Source organism: Pelodiscus sinensis, chromosome 17 (assembly GCF_049634645.1).
Source record: "Pelodiscus sinensis isolate JC-2024 chromosome 17, ASM4963464v1, whole genome shotgun sequence".
Classification (NCBI taxonomy): domain Eukaryota; kingdom Metazoa; phylum Chordata; order Testudines; family Trionychidae; genus Pelodiscus; species Pelodiscus sinensis.
In genome coordinates, this window is record NC_134727.1 from 17,872,564 (window position 1) to 17,887,601 (window position 15,038).

At 44.6% G+C, this 15,038-nt stretch overlaps 1 protein-coding gene across 5 annotated transcripts in view; it reads right to left on the reverse strand.

Annotated features, from left to right (window-relative positions):
- Positions 1 to 15,038, reverse strand: part of NEURL1B (neuralized E3 ubiquitin protein ligase 1B) — a 255,170-nt gene that overhangs the window by 47,399 nt on the left and 192,733 nt on the right. The window contains exons 1-2 of one of the 5 annotated variants that reach the window (XM_075900260.1): positions 9,145 to 9,447; positions 5,036 to 5,161 (exon numbers count right to left, since the gene is read on the reverse strand). The exons of 2 other annotated variants lie outside the window; for them this stretch is intronic. In XM_075900260.1, coding sequence (XP_075756375.1) covers positions 5,036 to 5,054 — 19 coding nt within the window. In that variant the 5' untranslated portion in view covers positions 5,055 to 5,161; positions 9,145 to 9,447. Of the gene's footprint in view, positions 1 to 3,285; positions 4,998 to 5,035; positions 5,162 to 9,144; positions 9,448 to 15,038 lie in introns of those variants that run through there. 2 more of the 5 variants (XM_075900259.1, XM_014581082.3) reach the window with 2 other exon arrangements.

The following is a 15,038-nucleotide window of genomic DNA, read 5'->3' on the forward strand; positions in this document are numbered from 1 at the left end:
AACCACTACTAGCCGCGGAGGCTGCTTTGGCTCACTGTAGGTAGCAGAGCTTGCTCCAGTCCACCCTGCCATGCTGTGGGGGCTGCGCTGGCCTGGCGGGGCCCAGGAGGTTCCCCTCTGGTTAACTGGTTAGCCAGTAAGGCACATGCTAACTGGGTAATCGATTAGCCTTTAAGGGTATGTCTACACTACCCCCCTAGTTCGAACTAGGGGGGGTAATGTAGTCATACGGAGTTGCAAATGAAGCCCGGGATTTGAATTTCCCGGGCTTCATTTGCATAAAGCCAGCCGGCGCCATTTTAAATGCCGGCTAGTTCGGACCCCGTGCCGCGCGGCTACACGCGGCACGGACTAGCTAGTTCGGATTAGGCTTCCTAATCTGAACTAGCTGTACGCCTCATGGAACGAGGCGTACAGCTAGTTCAGATTAGGAAGCCTAATCCGAACTAGCTAGTCCGTGCCGCATGTAGCCGCGCGGCACGGGGTCCGAACTAGCCAGCATTTAAAAATGGCGCCGGCCGGCTTTATGCAAATGAAGTCCGGGAAATTCAAGTCCCGGGCTTCATTTGCAACTCCGTATGACTACATTACCCCCCCTAGTTCGAACTAGGGGGGTAGTGTAGACATACCCTAACATCCCTAATCTCTGCCTTTGATTAAAGTTAATGAAAAATACACTGAAGAGATCCTTGATGGAATGAGACCGTGACTGTTACATAAGCTTCAAAGTGAATCATTCTTATGAAGTTAAACAAACACTAATGCTCACATTTTCAAACTTGGGTGTTTAAAGTTAGGTGCCAAAATCCATATTTATGCTCCCACATAAGTGGTCTTATTTTCAGAGGGGTTGACACCTTTAATTTCCTTTGCCTTCAAAGGGAGTTCTGTGTTTTCAACATCTTTAAAAGTCAGGCCACTTAAATGTGTGTATTTAGATACCTCATTCATGTGTGTGACTTTAAGTACCCATGCTTGAATAGTCGGGCCTAAAAAATGAACAAAGGTTATTTGGCTACACCTGTCTTCTGACTGAACCCCTGAATTCCATCAATTTTCCAACTATCACACAATGCAAAAGCATGCTGTTTGGTAGAGACAGCATTTAACCAGTTAGCAAGAATGGTGCAGGTGCTAAATGAAGAAAGGAAGCGATATGGACTGATTATGAATATCGATAAAACGAAGACAATGGTATTTGGAGATAAGGAAATAGGAAGGAAGATCAGTGTAGATGGGATCGAACTAGAGAACTTCATGTATTTGGGGAGCAACATGACGTATGATCTAGACTGTAAGAAGGAAATAGCGACTAGAATAGTGAAAGCAAAAGCGAGTTTAAAGGCGATAGATAAGATCTGGAAAAGTAAAGCTATTAGCTTAGGAACGAAGCTGAGCACCTTGAAAACATGTGTATTTGGCAACATATTGTATGGATGTGAATCATGGATGATAACAAAAGATCCAAAGAGAAGAATATTGGCATTCGAGAGGAGCTGTTATAGAAAGATCCTGAGACTAGGATGGATCTTTCGATATATTGTATTCGGTATAATGGATGGTCAGAATAGGCGAGGCAGACCTCACAGAGAATGGGTAGATGATATAGTAGATTGGTGCAGAGCTGGTCTACAGAAACTAAGCCACTCTGCACTGGACAGGGAAAGATGGAAGGAAATAGCGAGGGAGGTATCGGACACCAACGGGTTCTGAGCTCATGGTTGTTGATGATGAAGAAGAAAACAATACCCCCTCTAAAATACAAACAGGAAACCAGAATGTAAGGTAACTGATCTGTAAGCGTCTACAATACACTATATATTTTAGCAGCAGAGTAACCAAAAAATGCTCTGACTTAATACCACCATTGGGAAAGTACTGTATCACTGTCTGAGCAGATGGAGGATCAGCATAGTGGCTCAAGACAGCTGCCAACGAAACTGGTGGTGTATTACCTGGATGCATATATAGCTGGCTGTTTAGGCTTTGTCTACACTACACAGCTTTTAGCAACATGGCCGTATCATTAAAAGTCTGGCAATGTGAATGCTGTTTGTTGGTACTGTTTTGGGAACAAAATACTTTCATGCTCTATGAGTGGGGTTCATGTTGTTGACAAAAGAGAGCTCCTACTGACAAGCTGTTCTTGCTGTGGCAAAACTTTTGTTTTTAGGTGAGGTGGGAAGATTTTAGGTCCCTACGCAGGAATTTCATGGAAGGGGAGCTTTTTTTTTTTGTAAATGTGGACTGTGAGGGTGTGAATGAACCCCCATGGCTCCCATGTATGCAGGGAAATCAGCCCCAGCCTTCCCCCGGCCAGCCAAAGCATGGGAGAAGGAGGCTCAGGCAGTACACCGCTCCTGCCTTCCCCTGGCCGGCCAGAGTGTACTTACTTGAGGGACCATGGGGGGGTGCTCTCTCACTGTTCGCACCCACCCTGCATACAGGCCTGGATTTTTAAAGCACCTGTGTATGACAAAAGTTTTGCTGTTCAACTGGTAATGCAGACAAAGCCATATGAACAGTCCAGATTTTGACAGTAACATATGACTTAATCAAGCCGGCTGGATGCAATGAATTTTTGAATTTGTACCATGCTAGGCTCTTTATATGCAGTTCTCAGCATACAAATCAGACTGTGCTGGAGCTATGAATCACACTACAGCCTGTAGAGCCACTACAGAAGAACACAAATGCAAAAAACTACAAAACACGCAAAATAATCTCATTTTGCACTTCTGTGGCTTTTTTTGTTGGGGGATTTCATGGTCTGCAGATGGCAATTAGCTCTTACAAGCCCCTTTGGCGGCAAAACAATATTTATATTAAAAAAAAGAGACACAGCACAATGAAGTGACTTATTAAAAGTTCACAGCAAGTCAGAAGCAGAGCTAATAAGAGACCCTAGGAATCCTGATACCCAATACCAGCTTTACCAATAAAGAAAGAAAAATAGATGTATATAAGGTTGTTGGGATAAGAATGATATGCTACTTACAAATTTATTGGGTAGAAAAAGTTGTACCAGTCTTCCCCCCCAAAAAGAATTAAATTTAAACTCCACCAAAAATCATAACCCAAGCCAAGTTTTTACATTGGAAAAAGGCCAGAGGCTCCGGGACATCCACTAGGCACTTCAATAGCGTTATTGATTTTATATGGAGGCTGATGGGCAGCATAATTAAACAGACAGATGTGTCTGTTCACCCCACCTTTACCCATTAGGCTCCTTCCCTACCAATATTTTAAAAGAAGCTCATGGGGGAAACATCCATTTATTTTTACCTGTTGCAAAAAGGTTAGTTTCCCCCCCTTGTTTTCATTACAGCAAGGATATTTTTTCGCAGAAGACATCCCATCTCTGAATGTGCCAGCAAAGAACCAAGGGGATCGCGTGTTCTCAAGCGATTCCAACGTAAGGTGTAAGAAGTGAGAATACTTAGGGAAGGCAGCGCTCAGCAGCTCCCAGGACTAGGCTGTAATAACAAGATAAAACAAGATAGTGCAAGGAAAGGTGTAGAACAGCGTGGGGATTCTTGGTTGAAAGACAAGAAGTCATTCAAAGAGTATACGCTGATTGGTAGTATTCATAGAGGTGGTGTGTTAAGGGCGGGGCTTGACAAGAAATGAGTGAAGGCATTATATGAATTTGAAGTGTGAAGATGAGGGGCAAGGTTCCTTCTAAGCTGTGCAGCAGCATCGCTCAGTCAGGGGTTCAAAGCTCCACGCATGTAGCTTGCCTGACTGGGCAGGGCTGATTAAGCCGCTGTGCGGGTGTGATGCTGCACAATTTAGAGTGAACCATGCTGACAGGCATGTGTGTATCCTATACACACAGAAGAGGCCCTGAAGCTGAGGAGAAGATCAGTTCTCCTAGAACAAGCCCCATTCTCTCTCATGTTTACCAAAAACAAATGCCAGCCAGGCTGGATAGTTTTTGCAGTTGTGTTTAAGGCTGGGAAAGCTGCATGGCAATCAAATCCAAGCCGGATTCTTGAAAGGGAGTCTGGTTTCTATGTTAAATACCACTGGCCCTATTTGGGGCAGGGTCACCAACTGGGAACCCAATTGGTACATTCTTCACTTGTCCCAGGGTCAGTCACTCTGACTCTGCCTGCTGCGTGCCTGCCCTCCTGCTGGAGCAGCTGCCAGTGCTTCTCTCCGAGGCTCGCTAAGGGCTTTTCTTGCTTCTCTCTGCATGGTAATCATTGCCGCCTTCTGCCACACCCTGATTCAATGAAGAGACTTCTTCAAGTCATGAAGATCCCATTAGTTCTTTTCAATACTCTTTCTCTTAGCCTCTCCACACCTGCCTGATGTCCTCTGCACTCTCACATTCACTGCTCCCTTAGAGCAATGCCACCTACCATCCCTCAGCTCCCTACTAGCCTATTATGAACATGCGGAAACCCAGCACACACACACATATTGTGAGGAAAAATGGCCAGAATTGTGTGACAGGCTGAGAGAGAAGTTAATAGCCAGGATGGAGGTAGGGCTAGGGGCACAAGAGAAGAGGTTAGAAAGAGGAACAGTTAGAAACCTTACTTAGTAACAGGGAAGGAGGAAAGGGTATGGGAAACGTGTGTGGGGCAGGAGAGAGAGTCTGTAGCGCATCCTGGAGATGGAAGAAAGACTGGAATGAGTGTCACCATAAAGGAGGGAGATGACACACAGGAAGAACTGCAGATGGCTTATATAGGTTTTTTGTTGGTGAACGGAGCAGGAGTAAGAGTGAATAAAAAGGTGAGGCTGGAAGGGAGCAGCAGAGGAGTAGAGTAAATGGAGCAGGGGGACTGAACCTTGGCCCTCCTACACGTAGGTCAATGTTCTCACCACCAGGCTACAGAGTCATGGTCAAAGGAGGACCAACAACAACAGTGGGAGAAGAGGAGAGATGAAGTCAAAGCCAAAGGGGAGCAACGGCACAGATTAGGGAGGTGAAAGCAAAGCAACCAGTGGGGAAAGGTAGGCAATCAGCAAAAACAGACAAGAACAAAATAGTTTAAAAAATACAAGGGGTAATACTACTTACACCACCATTTCAGTATCATAAAATGAGTCCTTGGTTTGCAACAATCCTCAAACAACTTTCACTTGACCATTCAGCTAGCTTTGCAAGTCAGAAGTTTGACTGCAGTACGGCAAACTAGTTTATCATCTACAGGAGAAAGAAAAATGACAGGCTTGAATGAAGTCATTGCTCTTGCTTAGCCATCCAGTCACAAATGATTTTAAACTACGTGCAGCAGGGTGCATATCCAAACATAGGATCCAATACTGAATTCCTCAAGACAGTGCTTCCACTGAAGTCTGAGTAGGCTCAGTAGGTCTGGACCCAGCTATCAGGTTGAAAGGGAGGTGCCGTGTGAGGATTTAAACCCCCAGAGATTTTGTATAGTGGATGTATCTTGCACATCGTGTGTGACACAAAATCAGTATGAACAGATTGCTAAAGAGTTCTGTTGACCCATTAGCAGCTGAGACCAACAACAATATGGAAAGCTTATTTTACTGACAAGTACCATCAAACTGTCATCAAGTTAAGATCAATTTCTGTCACCCAGAATCTTTGTTAAATATATTTGACACATCTCAGCTCTTTTCATGTAATGCCTCTTTAACCATCTCAAATATAGAAACTGGTCATCATTAGTCCTGCTCTATTATTCATTTCAGTACTACCTCATTTAGGAATCTTGCTATTAATTTGACCACAAATCTGTCTCAATCAACTATGTTAACCATCAAAATGCTTGGCAACAGAAGTTAACTTATGCTGCTGATACAAATGTCTTCAGTATCAGTAGGATGCTTCCTTTCTATCATTAAATAAAGATGCTTGAAAAAAGACATAAGGAGGATTAATGTTTCAAGTAGCAATAAGCAGCTGAAGTTCAATCATGTGAATTTATAAATGCAAATGAATGAACAATGCAAAAAAAAGGGGAGATTTCAGTCTGCCTGTCTGCACTGAAGATAAAAATTGCACACATTTATATGTAAATCCAAAACCATTTGATTGTTTGGCTTTTCCATGAGGCAAATGCAAGATCTCTCTTTAGATTTTCTCTGCATCTGATCAGAATGGAAATTGTTTTTCCATCTTCAACTGTTCTTTATGTTGGTTCTTTTTTTAAACAACCACACTGTAGCCTACATTTAGCAAAAAGTTTCAGAGAAGTGTTGGTACTAGGTGAGGTTTTTTTTAATTCCTTCAAATAACTTCCACAGCCTCTGCAGCCGAGGAGAGAGATTCCTCTGAGAGCTATGAGAGGGTGTGGTGTTCATTTTGTCAGGACGCAAAGGAAGAATTTTTCATACATGCAGGAGATGAAAGGCTTAAAGATTTTATATCAGATTTAAGTAATTCTAAGTAGTCATGGCCTTTGTAAACAGGATTTCACTCAATTTTTAACAACTGCCTTGAAACAAAAAACAGAACAAAAACAAAAACAAAAAAATTAACATCTGCTTCTGTCTGGAATGACAGTTTGATATCAAGAACTTGTTGTTACACTACAAACTATGGACCCAATATGGCAAACATTTCTTTTTAATCAATCAATGGAAGTTAGAAACACATTTCTGAGGTTCAGGGCCTTAGTTCCCAGAAAATCAATAAGTAAGTAAAGATTTGCAGAATTCGATCTTAAAATATATATTTTAAGGGAGAAAAAAATTACTTCTTTCATTTTAAATCCATTAGGCAGGACTATGCGACCTGCTTCTTTTAACTTTTACTTAAACAAAAAACAACAGCAGAATTGCAGAAGTGTCACATTTTTAGAATCTTTCAGTACAATTTAAAAAACAAACCCCTCTTTGAGCATTATAAATGTTTTTGCCTTGAATAATTTTGAAAACATTTACACACACAATAGTCCCAAACCAATTGGTATTTTGCAGAAAACCTCAATCTAGAGATACAACATGAAAATAAAGATTAATATGAACAATCATAAAGTGAGGAATTTTACACAGTCTGAAGAAGAAAGAGTTTAAAAAAAAAACCCACGAGGAAAAACAAAAGAGTCTTTCATCACCAATTATTGCTCAACAACAGAGAACAACTGACTTCACTATGTACATGTAGTATTAGGTTATGTACATGTAGGCTGCTCAATAAAGACTGTTCTTGCAATAGGCAGAAGTAGCTTTTATAACCCTTAACAATATAAAAGCACGTTTAGCTACATCCCACATCCCAGCAGGGTAAAGAGCTTTTCTCTCCATGAAGTTCCCTCTAACAATTTATTCCTCCCGTTAGTTACACCAAGAACCTTTCTGTGTCTCTGCCCCATGTTTGGGAGCCCTGATGTTACCTCTCTATGTAGAGCCTACTGATTGGATGGATTTATTCCAATGTCAAGATCTCCCTTTGACTCTTTTATTGGTTGATTAATCAGGTATTGCATAAAATTAGCTGCAATATATTTTAGGGTGAGAAAAGGTCATTTCCTATATAGGTGTAATATCTGTGGGAGAGAGATGCAATTACAGATGGAGATAAGATCTATAAACTTTCATCTAAAAAAAATCTGCTCCTGGGTTTATCACTAATCGCAAACAGCCACCCTAACAGCTCTTTTGTGAGTCACACTCTTTTTTCACAGAAAATATAAAGGCGAATCCAAGTGCAAATCTTCTATATTCAAACCTTGGGCTGATTACTGGGAGGCATGTGTGCATTCAATAGGTCCTTCTGTTTCTTTAAACAAGTTTAATAATACCCCTTTTATTTATGGGGTGCCCAAAGTACAAAGGGTGAAATGCAGGATGGCTGCAAAGAAAAGAAAAAAACAGCTGAAGATAGCAACTCACAAGGGTTCAGTAATTCAGTACTGTTGATTCTATACAGACTGAAGCTTTTATTATCCCCTGATTCTCTGAGGGGGAAAACTCGCAATTATGAGCTTGTAAGAAAAAGAATATCTGCTTCTCTTATACAGGAGAAGCATTCAGTGAAAAGACATTTTAAAACCAAGGCAGTCCACTAAACATTTCAGATCTGCTTTCAGATAATTTCCCTCTTGTGTTGCTGAACAGCTGAAGTTGTGCACAATTATATACAAAGCCCTTTTTAAAAAATGAAATGTGTTTCACTTAAAAGCCAGGGTCTCTCCATTTCAGCTGCAAGAACAGTACCAATTTCACCCTCTTTTATTTGAGCTCACAGGGTTCAGAATATAGCCCAGCTGCTAAAGGTCCCCGTCTTTACTCCATTGATTCTGGGGTCTCCGGAGAACCCTCAAGTCGTAAAAGCTTCTTCTGGTTATAACACAGAAACTGGGATTAAAAGGAAGGAAAACACACAAATCCTAACCTGTCCCTAAATATAGCCATCTCTTCTTCCAGCTCAATGCTTGGATACTGAACAAAAGCCATCAGTTTCAGCATCTGTCGCTTTCACTTCCCACATCTAATCCTGCCCGATGTGTTCATTGGAAAAGAACACTCTCCTCCACACCGCTTCAACCCCAACCTCTCACAACAGCGAACGAGCTAGCCCCTGTCCCACACTCCACCGGGGTTGCTACTCTGAGCTCCCGAAACACGAGAGATGGCTGCACAAAACGGATTTGGATGGTAGATGTCTCGTTGCTAGATAACGCTGCTTTCCTTCTCCGCCAGAGTCTGCAGAGACTTCGGAACCTGCCCCCTCGCCTAAACAGAACGTGCCCTTTTCTGTTAGACTCAGCTCACACCATCCATCCCCTTTGCTCCCCGAGGGATTCTGATTTGTGGCAGCGAGAGAGAAGGGGACTGTTCTACCCCCCCCCCCCCATGCGCCCACGTGTTGGCACCCTACACCCCAGCCCAGGGACCCTGCCTCCTGGAGCGCATGTGACAGAAAGCAGCATGTGCTGCAGCCTTTCCGACGGACTCCAAGGCACCACGAGAGCGGCACAGAAACTCCCGCTCACCCCGCCTCAGGCTGCCCACCTGCTCGGACAAAGCCGGCCGCTTTCTGGGGGATGGAACAATCCCGGGGGGAGGGGGAGGAAGGGATGGGAAAGGTCTCTCCAGCCCTGGCACGCTGGGGGTGTGGGCTCTCTCCAGCCCGGCCGGGGGGAGCAAGGCAGCACGCCCCTCCTCCGAGAGCCCCGGGCTTTCGACGGCAGCAGCAGCCCCCTCCCCTACCTGGCAGACTCTTGTGCGCCGTGTTGCCCATCACTCCGCGCGGCGGGGGGCGGACGGTGCGCGGGCTCCGGGCTGCGCCGCGCTCCGAAGGGCCATTTGCCGGGGGCTGGGAGCGGCTGTACTCAGCGAGGTTCCCCACGCCGCAGCCCGAGCCGCACTGAGCCAGCCTCGCCAGGCAGCTCCCCGCGGCCGGGCCGCCTCCAGGGGGCTGGGCGCGGGCTCAGGGCCCGCCCTGCGGGGCGGAGCCGGCAGCAGCGCGAACCTGGCAGCTGGGTCGGCGGGGCTGAAGCCGCCCGGGAGTGGGGCAGCTGGGCAGCGCCGTCTGGGGGAGGCTGCTGTGCTAGCTGGGCCCGTGCCAGCCCCACAGCGACGTGCCCCTTTGAGCGTGCGTGGGGAGGGCGAGCCCAGCCAACAGCCCCTTGCCCTCCCGATCCTGCTTGTGTGTCCCGATCGGGACCCGCCTGGGAGGAGAGCCGCTAGGGGGGCGCAGAATTGCCAACAGCCCGGGATTTCATGCAAGATCAGGTCGTGAGGAAACCTGCGGCAGAAGCTGGTAGCCCTACCTGTGCGCAAGCCCCTCAGCTACGGCTAGAAATGCCCAGGGCTCAAGGAGAAGCCTGGCCTTTTTGCCTCTCTGCTTCAGCATCACTATCATTTCACCCGGCTCAGAACATGCTAGTGCACCAAGGTTTGCTCTCCATACAGATACTCTTACCCATCTACATTTAAAAAAAAAAGTTTCCTCTGAGGAGTATGGTCCAGAGTTTAAGCTCTGGTCCCAGCCATGCCACTCATTTGCCCTATGACTGCTCTGAGACTCAGTTTCCTCATCTGAGAACCAAGGACAATAACATTCCCCGTGGCACAGAAGTTTTGTTTTGGTAAATTCAATGCTAGTTGTGGAGAACTCAGATATGATGAGAGGAGACAGAGGAACTCAGCTAGAAGTGCAGCATTCACAACACAATCATTGTGATTTTCACTCTTTTCTGTCTGAAGTATAATGGCAAATTTAGAGGAGCAAGGAGACAACCTGTTACAGTAGTACGGAAAACCTTAAAAATGTGAACCAAGTGTAACCTGTGCAGAGATGGCCAAGCCCGCACCACACAAAATCTGGAACAGTTGCTCTCAGGTGTTAACTCAGATCACCAGTGATGATACTTTAGATATCGTAACTGTCAGCTATTTCATTCCTTGTGTAAGAAGGGAGAGAAAGAATCACAGATCTGTCCAATCTGCTGTGAGCAATGTCTGGTACTGGTGCCACAAGACAGTTGCAGCTGGGAGATACCGTTTATTCTTGTCCCCTCTCAAGGAGAGAAGCCCAAAGAACCCGGGTTACACAACTTGGGGAACCAAGCTCAAGAGTACTGGAATAATTCTGTACAGTCGGGGTTCTGAGAACCATTGAACCCAACTGTAGACCTTGCATATGATGGAAACCACTTCAAGCCAGGAGTACTGCTGCACTGTCAGCATTCTGAGTTCCAGCACCTATGGCCAAGCTCAAGGAGCCCAGAGAGCATATACAATCATATTTTGAGCATCTATGCCATCTACAGCCAGAGGCATCTAATTTGTGAGTCTCATCAGCATGGAGCTTATGATGGTGGAGATCAGACCAATACTACCACCTCGTTCCCCCACCTCCAACCCATTCAACTCCTGGTGAGATGGGCAAGTTAAATCTATTTTACAGAGATAATAATCCAGAGCAATTGCAATGAAATGACTCTAGATTTACATAGGCCTGCTATATAGAAGCTTAAATGACAATCCTAAAGGCTAAGGCATGTAGAACTTGCTCAAGGAAGGCTCATGAGAGCAGAGGGGACAAAGATCTAATTCTCAGTATTATGCCATGATTCAGATTTGTTACAAAAGGCCTTATCAAATGAGACACCAGCAGCTGTTCTCAAAAGAGCTTGCACCCATCTGCTGTCTTCTTAGGTTAACATATGTTGTACCACTGGCTTGGTTGCCCGGAGCTGCAAATATGCAGAAATTGCAAAGGACAAGAGCACACTCATTGAAGCAGTGTGCCCCTTCAGGGCAAAGGAAGAGGAAAGGTACTGTCATGTTATCTACTGAGAGAAAGTCCCCATACCACTAGAGAGCACTGAAGGTGAGGCTTCAGCTAATGCAAATAATTCCCCCTGCACGTACAGGCAGTTATTTTATGACAGCCTCAGATTGCAAGGGGAATGGTAAAGGGGCTGTTCTATGTCTGGGTTTCTTCCACTGCATGTAGGCTATAGCGACACCTCACCTGTGCTTTCAAACATGTCTACTGTGCACTCTCCTCTAGAGGGCCCCAGATAGAGAAAATGCTCCTTGTCCCTCCTTCCCCATCCTTACGCACCTGCACCAGGAGAGGCACAATCCTTCCCACAGAGTCTTCCAAACCACCCCAAAACAGATACAACCAGGACAAAGTAAAATGCAAATCTACATCTTGGTGACACAGCTACAGCTCAGGGAATGCAATCAAGTTTCCTAAATGTAATGTATCATTAAACAGCTTACCCCAATGTGATATAGCTAGCATGAGCAATATTCCCCCTCTCTATTGTACCCAAAAGCCAGCACAGCAGGCAAGGGCAAGAGAACCAGAAATGGACACTGATTGATTTGGAAACAGAAAATTAAATTGAGCAGTTCAGGCTCATTTTCCAAGCTGGGACATGCAAAAAGGAAATCAACTATCTGAGTAGTGCAAAACTAATAAAAAAAGCCCAAGAGAATTTTAAAAATCTTTTAGCCTCAGCTATAGGAGATGTTATTGCGAACACAATTCAAGAATATTTTTGTTAGACTCATGATTACCCTGACAGAGAAGTTTTTTTACAGCTTTTTCACACAAACACATTTCCTGACAGTGGAACACAATGAAGGGCTTTATTGCCCTGTAAGCCCAGGCTCCATTTTCATCCACACACAAAACAGGCACATCAGTAAACATTCAGGGCCCTGGTCCTAGGCCCTTGGTCACTGCCAGAGTCCTGCTACGTCTCAGGTCTAAGCCCTGTCATTTTGGTGTGTGGATGCTGCTCAAGGTACAGTGTCATAAGCAGTGTTCCCTCTAAGCTGCGCAGCAGCAGTTTCACAGTCAGAGGCTTAGGGCTCCATGCATAGGGGGCTGACTAATCACCTCTGAAGCTGTGCTGACATGCAGTTTAAAGGGAACACTGGCCCTAGGGTCTCAGTAGTGCAAAGAAACAACTGGGCCATGATGCATAGGCAGGGATGTAACTCAGAGGTGTCTTGTCAACATGTGCGCACACAAGAATTTTTATTTGGGCTGTATTTGGCTTCTAAGCCACAATGTGACGATCATATAAAAATAATCTCTCAGGAGATAGGAATAATTTATCAGGAACATCTAAATTTCCATTGATTGACACCAAACTGATATATGGAATCAAATGACTCATATGCTGTCTGTTAATCCCCTTAGTATGGGGAGTTTTGGGGTGAACACTGCTATGGAAGTAAAGGATCATTGTTACCACTCAGCATTCTTATGTTTCTCACAAAAGGCAGTAAACAATTACAGGCTTTTGATAGCAGCCAGATGAAGTGTTGACAAGTTGTAGGCCGTTTCTGTTTTGAGGACAGAACCTACAGTGCTTGCGGAGAGGAATCATTTCTTCTTGTTATGGATCGTGTTATACATTGGCCATCGAATCTTTACTTTCCACAAAACACAACTCTGCAGGGAGATGGGATTTTCTGGCTGCTGTGGGGGCAAGCTTCTTGTTTATTCTTGAGCTGCTGCATATGATCAGAATCAATTCCCTTTTCCTTGGAGTGTGCTTCTCCTGAACTCCAGTCTCTCTCTCATCTTCTTGCACCTCCTCCTGGCTCTCTGGCCTCCTAAATAACTGTCCTCAGAAATTTCAGGAAGGCCAGATTGCTACCACAGACACCTCTCATGCTGGAATTTAGGGGTGCCTCACGCTTCTAGCCTCATGGGCTTCTTATCTATCTTGAAATCAGATTCAATATTTGCCCTGTTGGCTTTCAAACTGTCCATGAAATCTTTCCAACACACTCCACTCTAACTTTGCTGCCTCCCGCCCCAAGTCCACTCACTCCAGCTTCAGTCTCTTATCCCATTGCTCTAATTTGGGTTGCAGGTATATGAATCAATCCCTCTCTTTTATACTTTGTCCTGCCAACAAGCCACTTCTCTCTCCATAAACCTTCCTTTCCTGCTGATAGCTTCGGAGTGGCAATCTGAGAAGCATCTTCACATGCTGTGCATGAAAGATGTTCTTAAAAAATCAATCTAGTAGAGTCTTCTGGAGCTCTACCAGGCATTCAGGAATGGAAATGCTAACTTGGGCATCACACTAGCTGAAAATGGAATAGAAATGGCAGAATAATATTCTCTGAGATATGAAGTAGTAGGGACATATTTCATCTCTGGGAACAAATATACTGAAGTCAGAATACACTATTACAGTATAATAGAAGTAATTCCTTTAATACTGTAAACACACACAAAGAGAAGGCTTTCTTCAGCAGTTCTTGATGATAGATGAGTTTACTAATAGAGATCATGCATTTACTGGCAGCCCATGCTTTCTTCCCCATTAGCTGCATAAATTAACTGATTCTGTCTTGGCAGAGGGAGGGTCATTAGAGAAGGGGTTCAACCATTTGATTTAAATATCAAAAGGAAAGATAAAGCAAAAGCATCTTTACTCATCTTGCAACTTTCTAATCTCACTGTCTCCAAGAATGCTGAGAGCATTGAGAATAGCAACTGCTGATCATAGCAGAGCCCACTGTAAAAGCTGTTTCTTCACTTCCCATCATATGCAATTAAGAGATTTCTTTAGGAAGAATTCATGTATATCATGGCCTCAGTTGCTGTACAGAGCTACCCTGCCACCCACACATTCCAAATGCTGAAAGCAATTACCTTCCTCCACTGCTCCTAAGTGCTAGTCACAGGACTCTTACAGTCATGGATGATGCAAAGAAACTTTAACTAAATAAAATAAAATAAATCAAGGGAAGCAGGAACTTCCAGTACAACAGTGGGAAAATGTACACACCACTGGAAGAACTTCTTGAACTGGCCTTGGCTGCTGAGCACCTGAAGCTGTTTCTTGCCCAGGAACAGTAGATTTGGCGCTGGTGGGGCTTTTTATTGATTTCATGTGCCTGAGAGTGCAGCTCCGTCTGCTGGGTGGTCAGGGCAGGATGCAGGAGTGAGCAAGGTGGCCACACAGCGCTGACACCCTCATCTGAATATGGAAGTGCAGCCCACCATGATGAGAGATCCCTGCCTGCAATGCTTTGATCTGAGCGATTCTGATTTGAGGAAGAAGCAATGCCTAGTTGAACACCCCTATGTTACCAAATGAGGGCAAGTGCTTTCTTTGATACAATATAGGGGAGACACCACGGCCCTTGGCAAGTTGCCTGCAAAACCCTCAATGGGGCAAAGGGCAGGGATGGGTTGACATGAAAGGGGTCAGGGAGATAGCAAAACAATACATCTTAAGAATACATTTGACTGAGCACAGTGCTGCTCATACTAGCCCTATCCCAAAATGCATTTCCATTTTCTCTGCGAGGCAGGTACTGAGCCTCCTAAAAAGGTTCACATTTATAACAAAACTAAACTTGAAATCAAATATATGTGGGTCTTCTCTTAAAATGAGACTTTTGTACTCTTCCCTTCCCCCACCGCTGCCTGTGCTCATCTAGCTGCACCCTCTTCTCTTCCAGTTAGTCTTTCCCCTCCTACATTTCAGATGTGAAAGAGAGGTTCTCACAACAACACAGGACCTAACACAGGATTTGAACCCAGGTGCCAAAGGCAATAAGCTGACGAATCATTAGGCCAAAACTTTTATTTATAAATTACAGGTAAA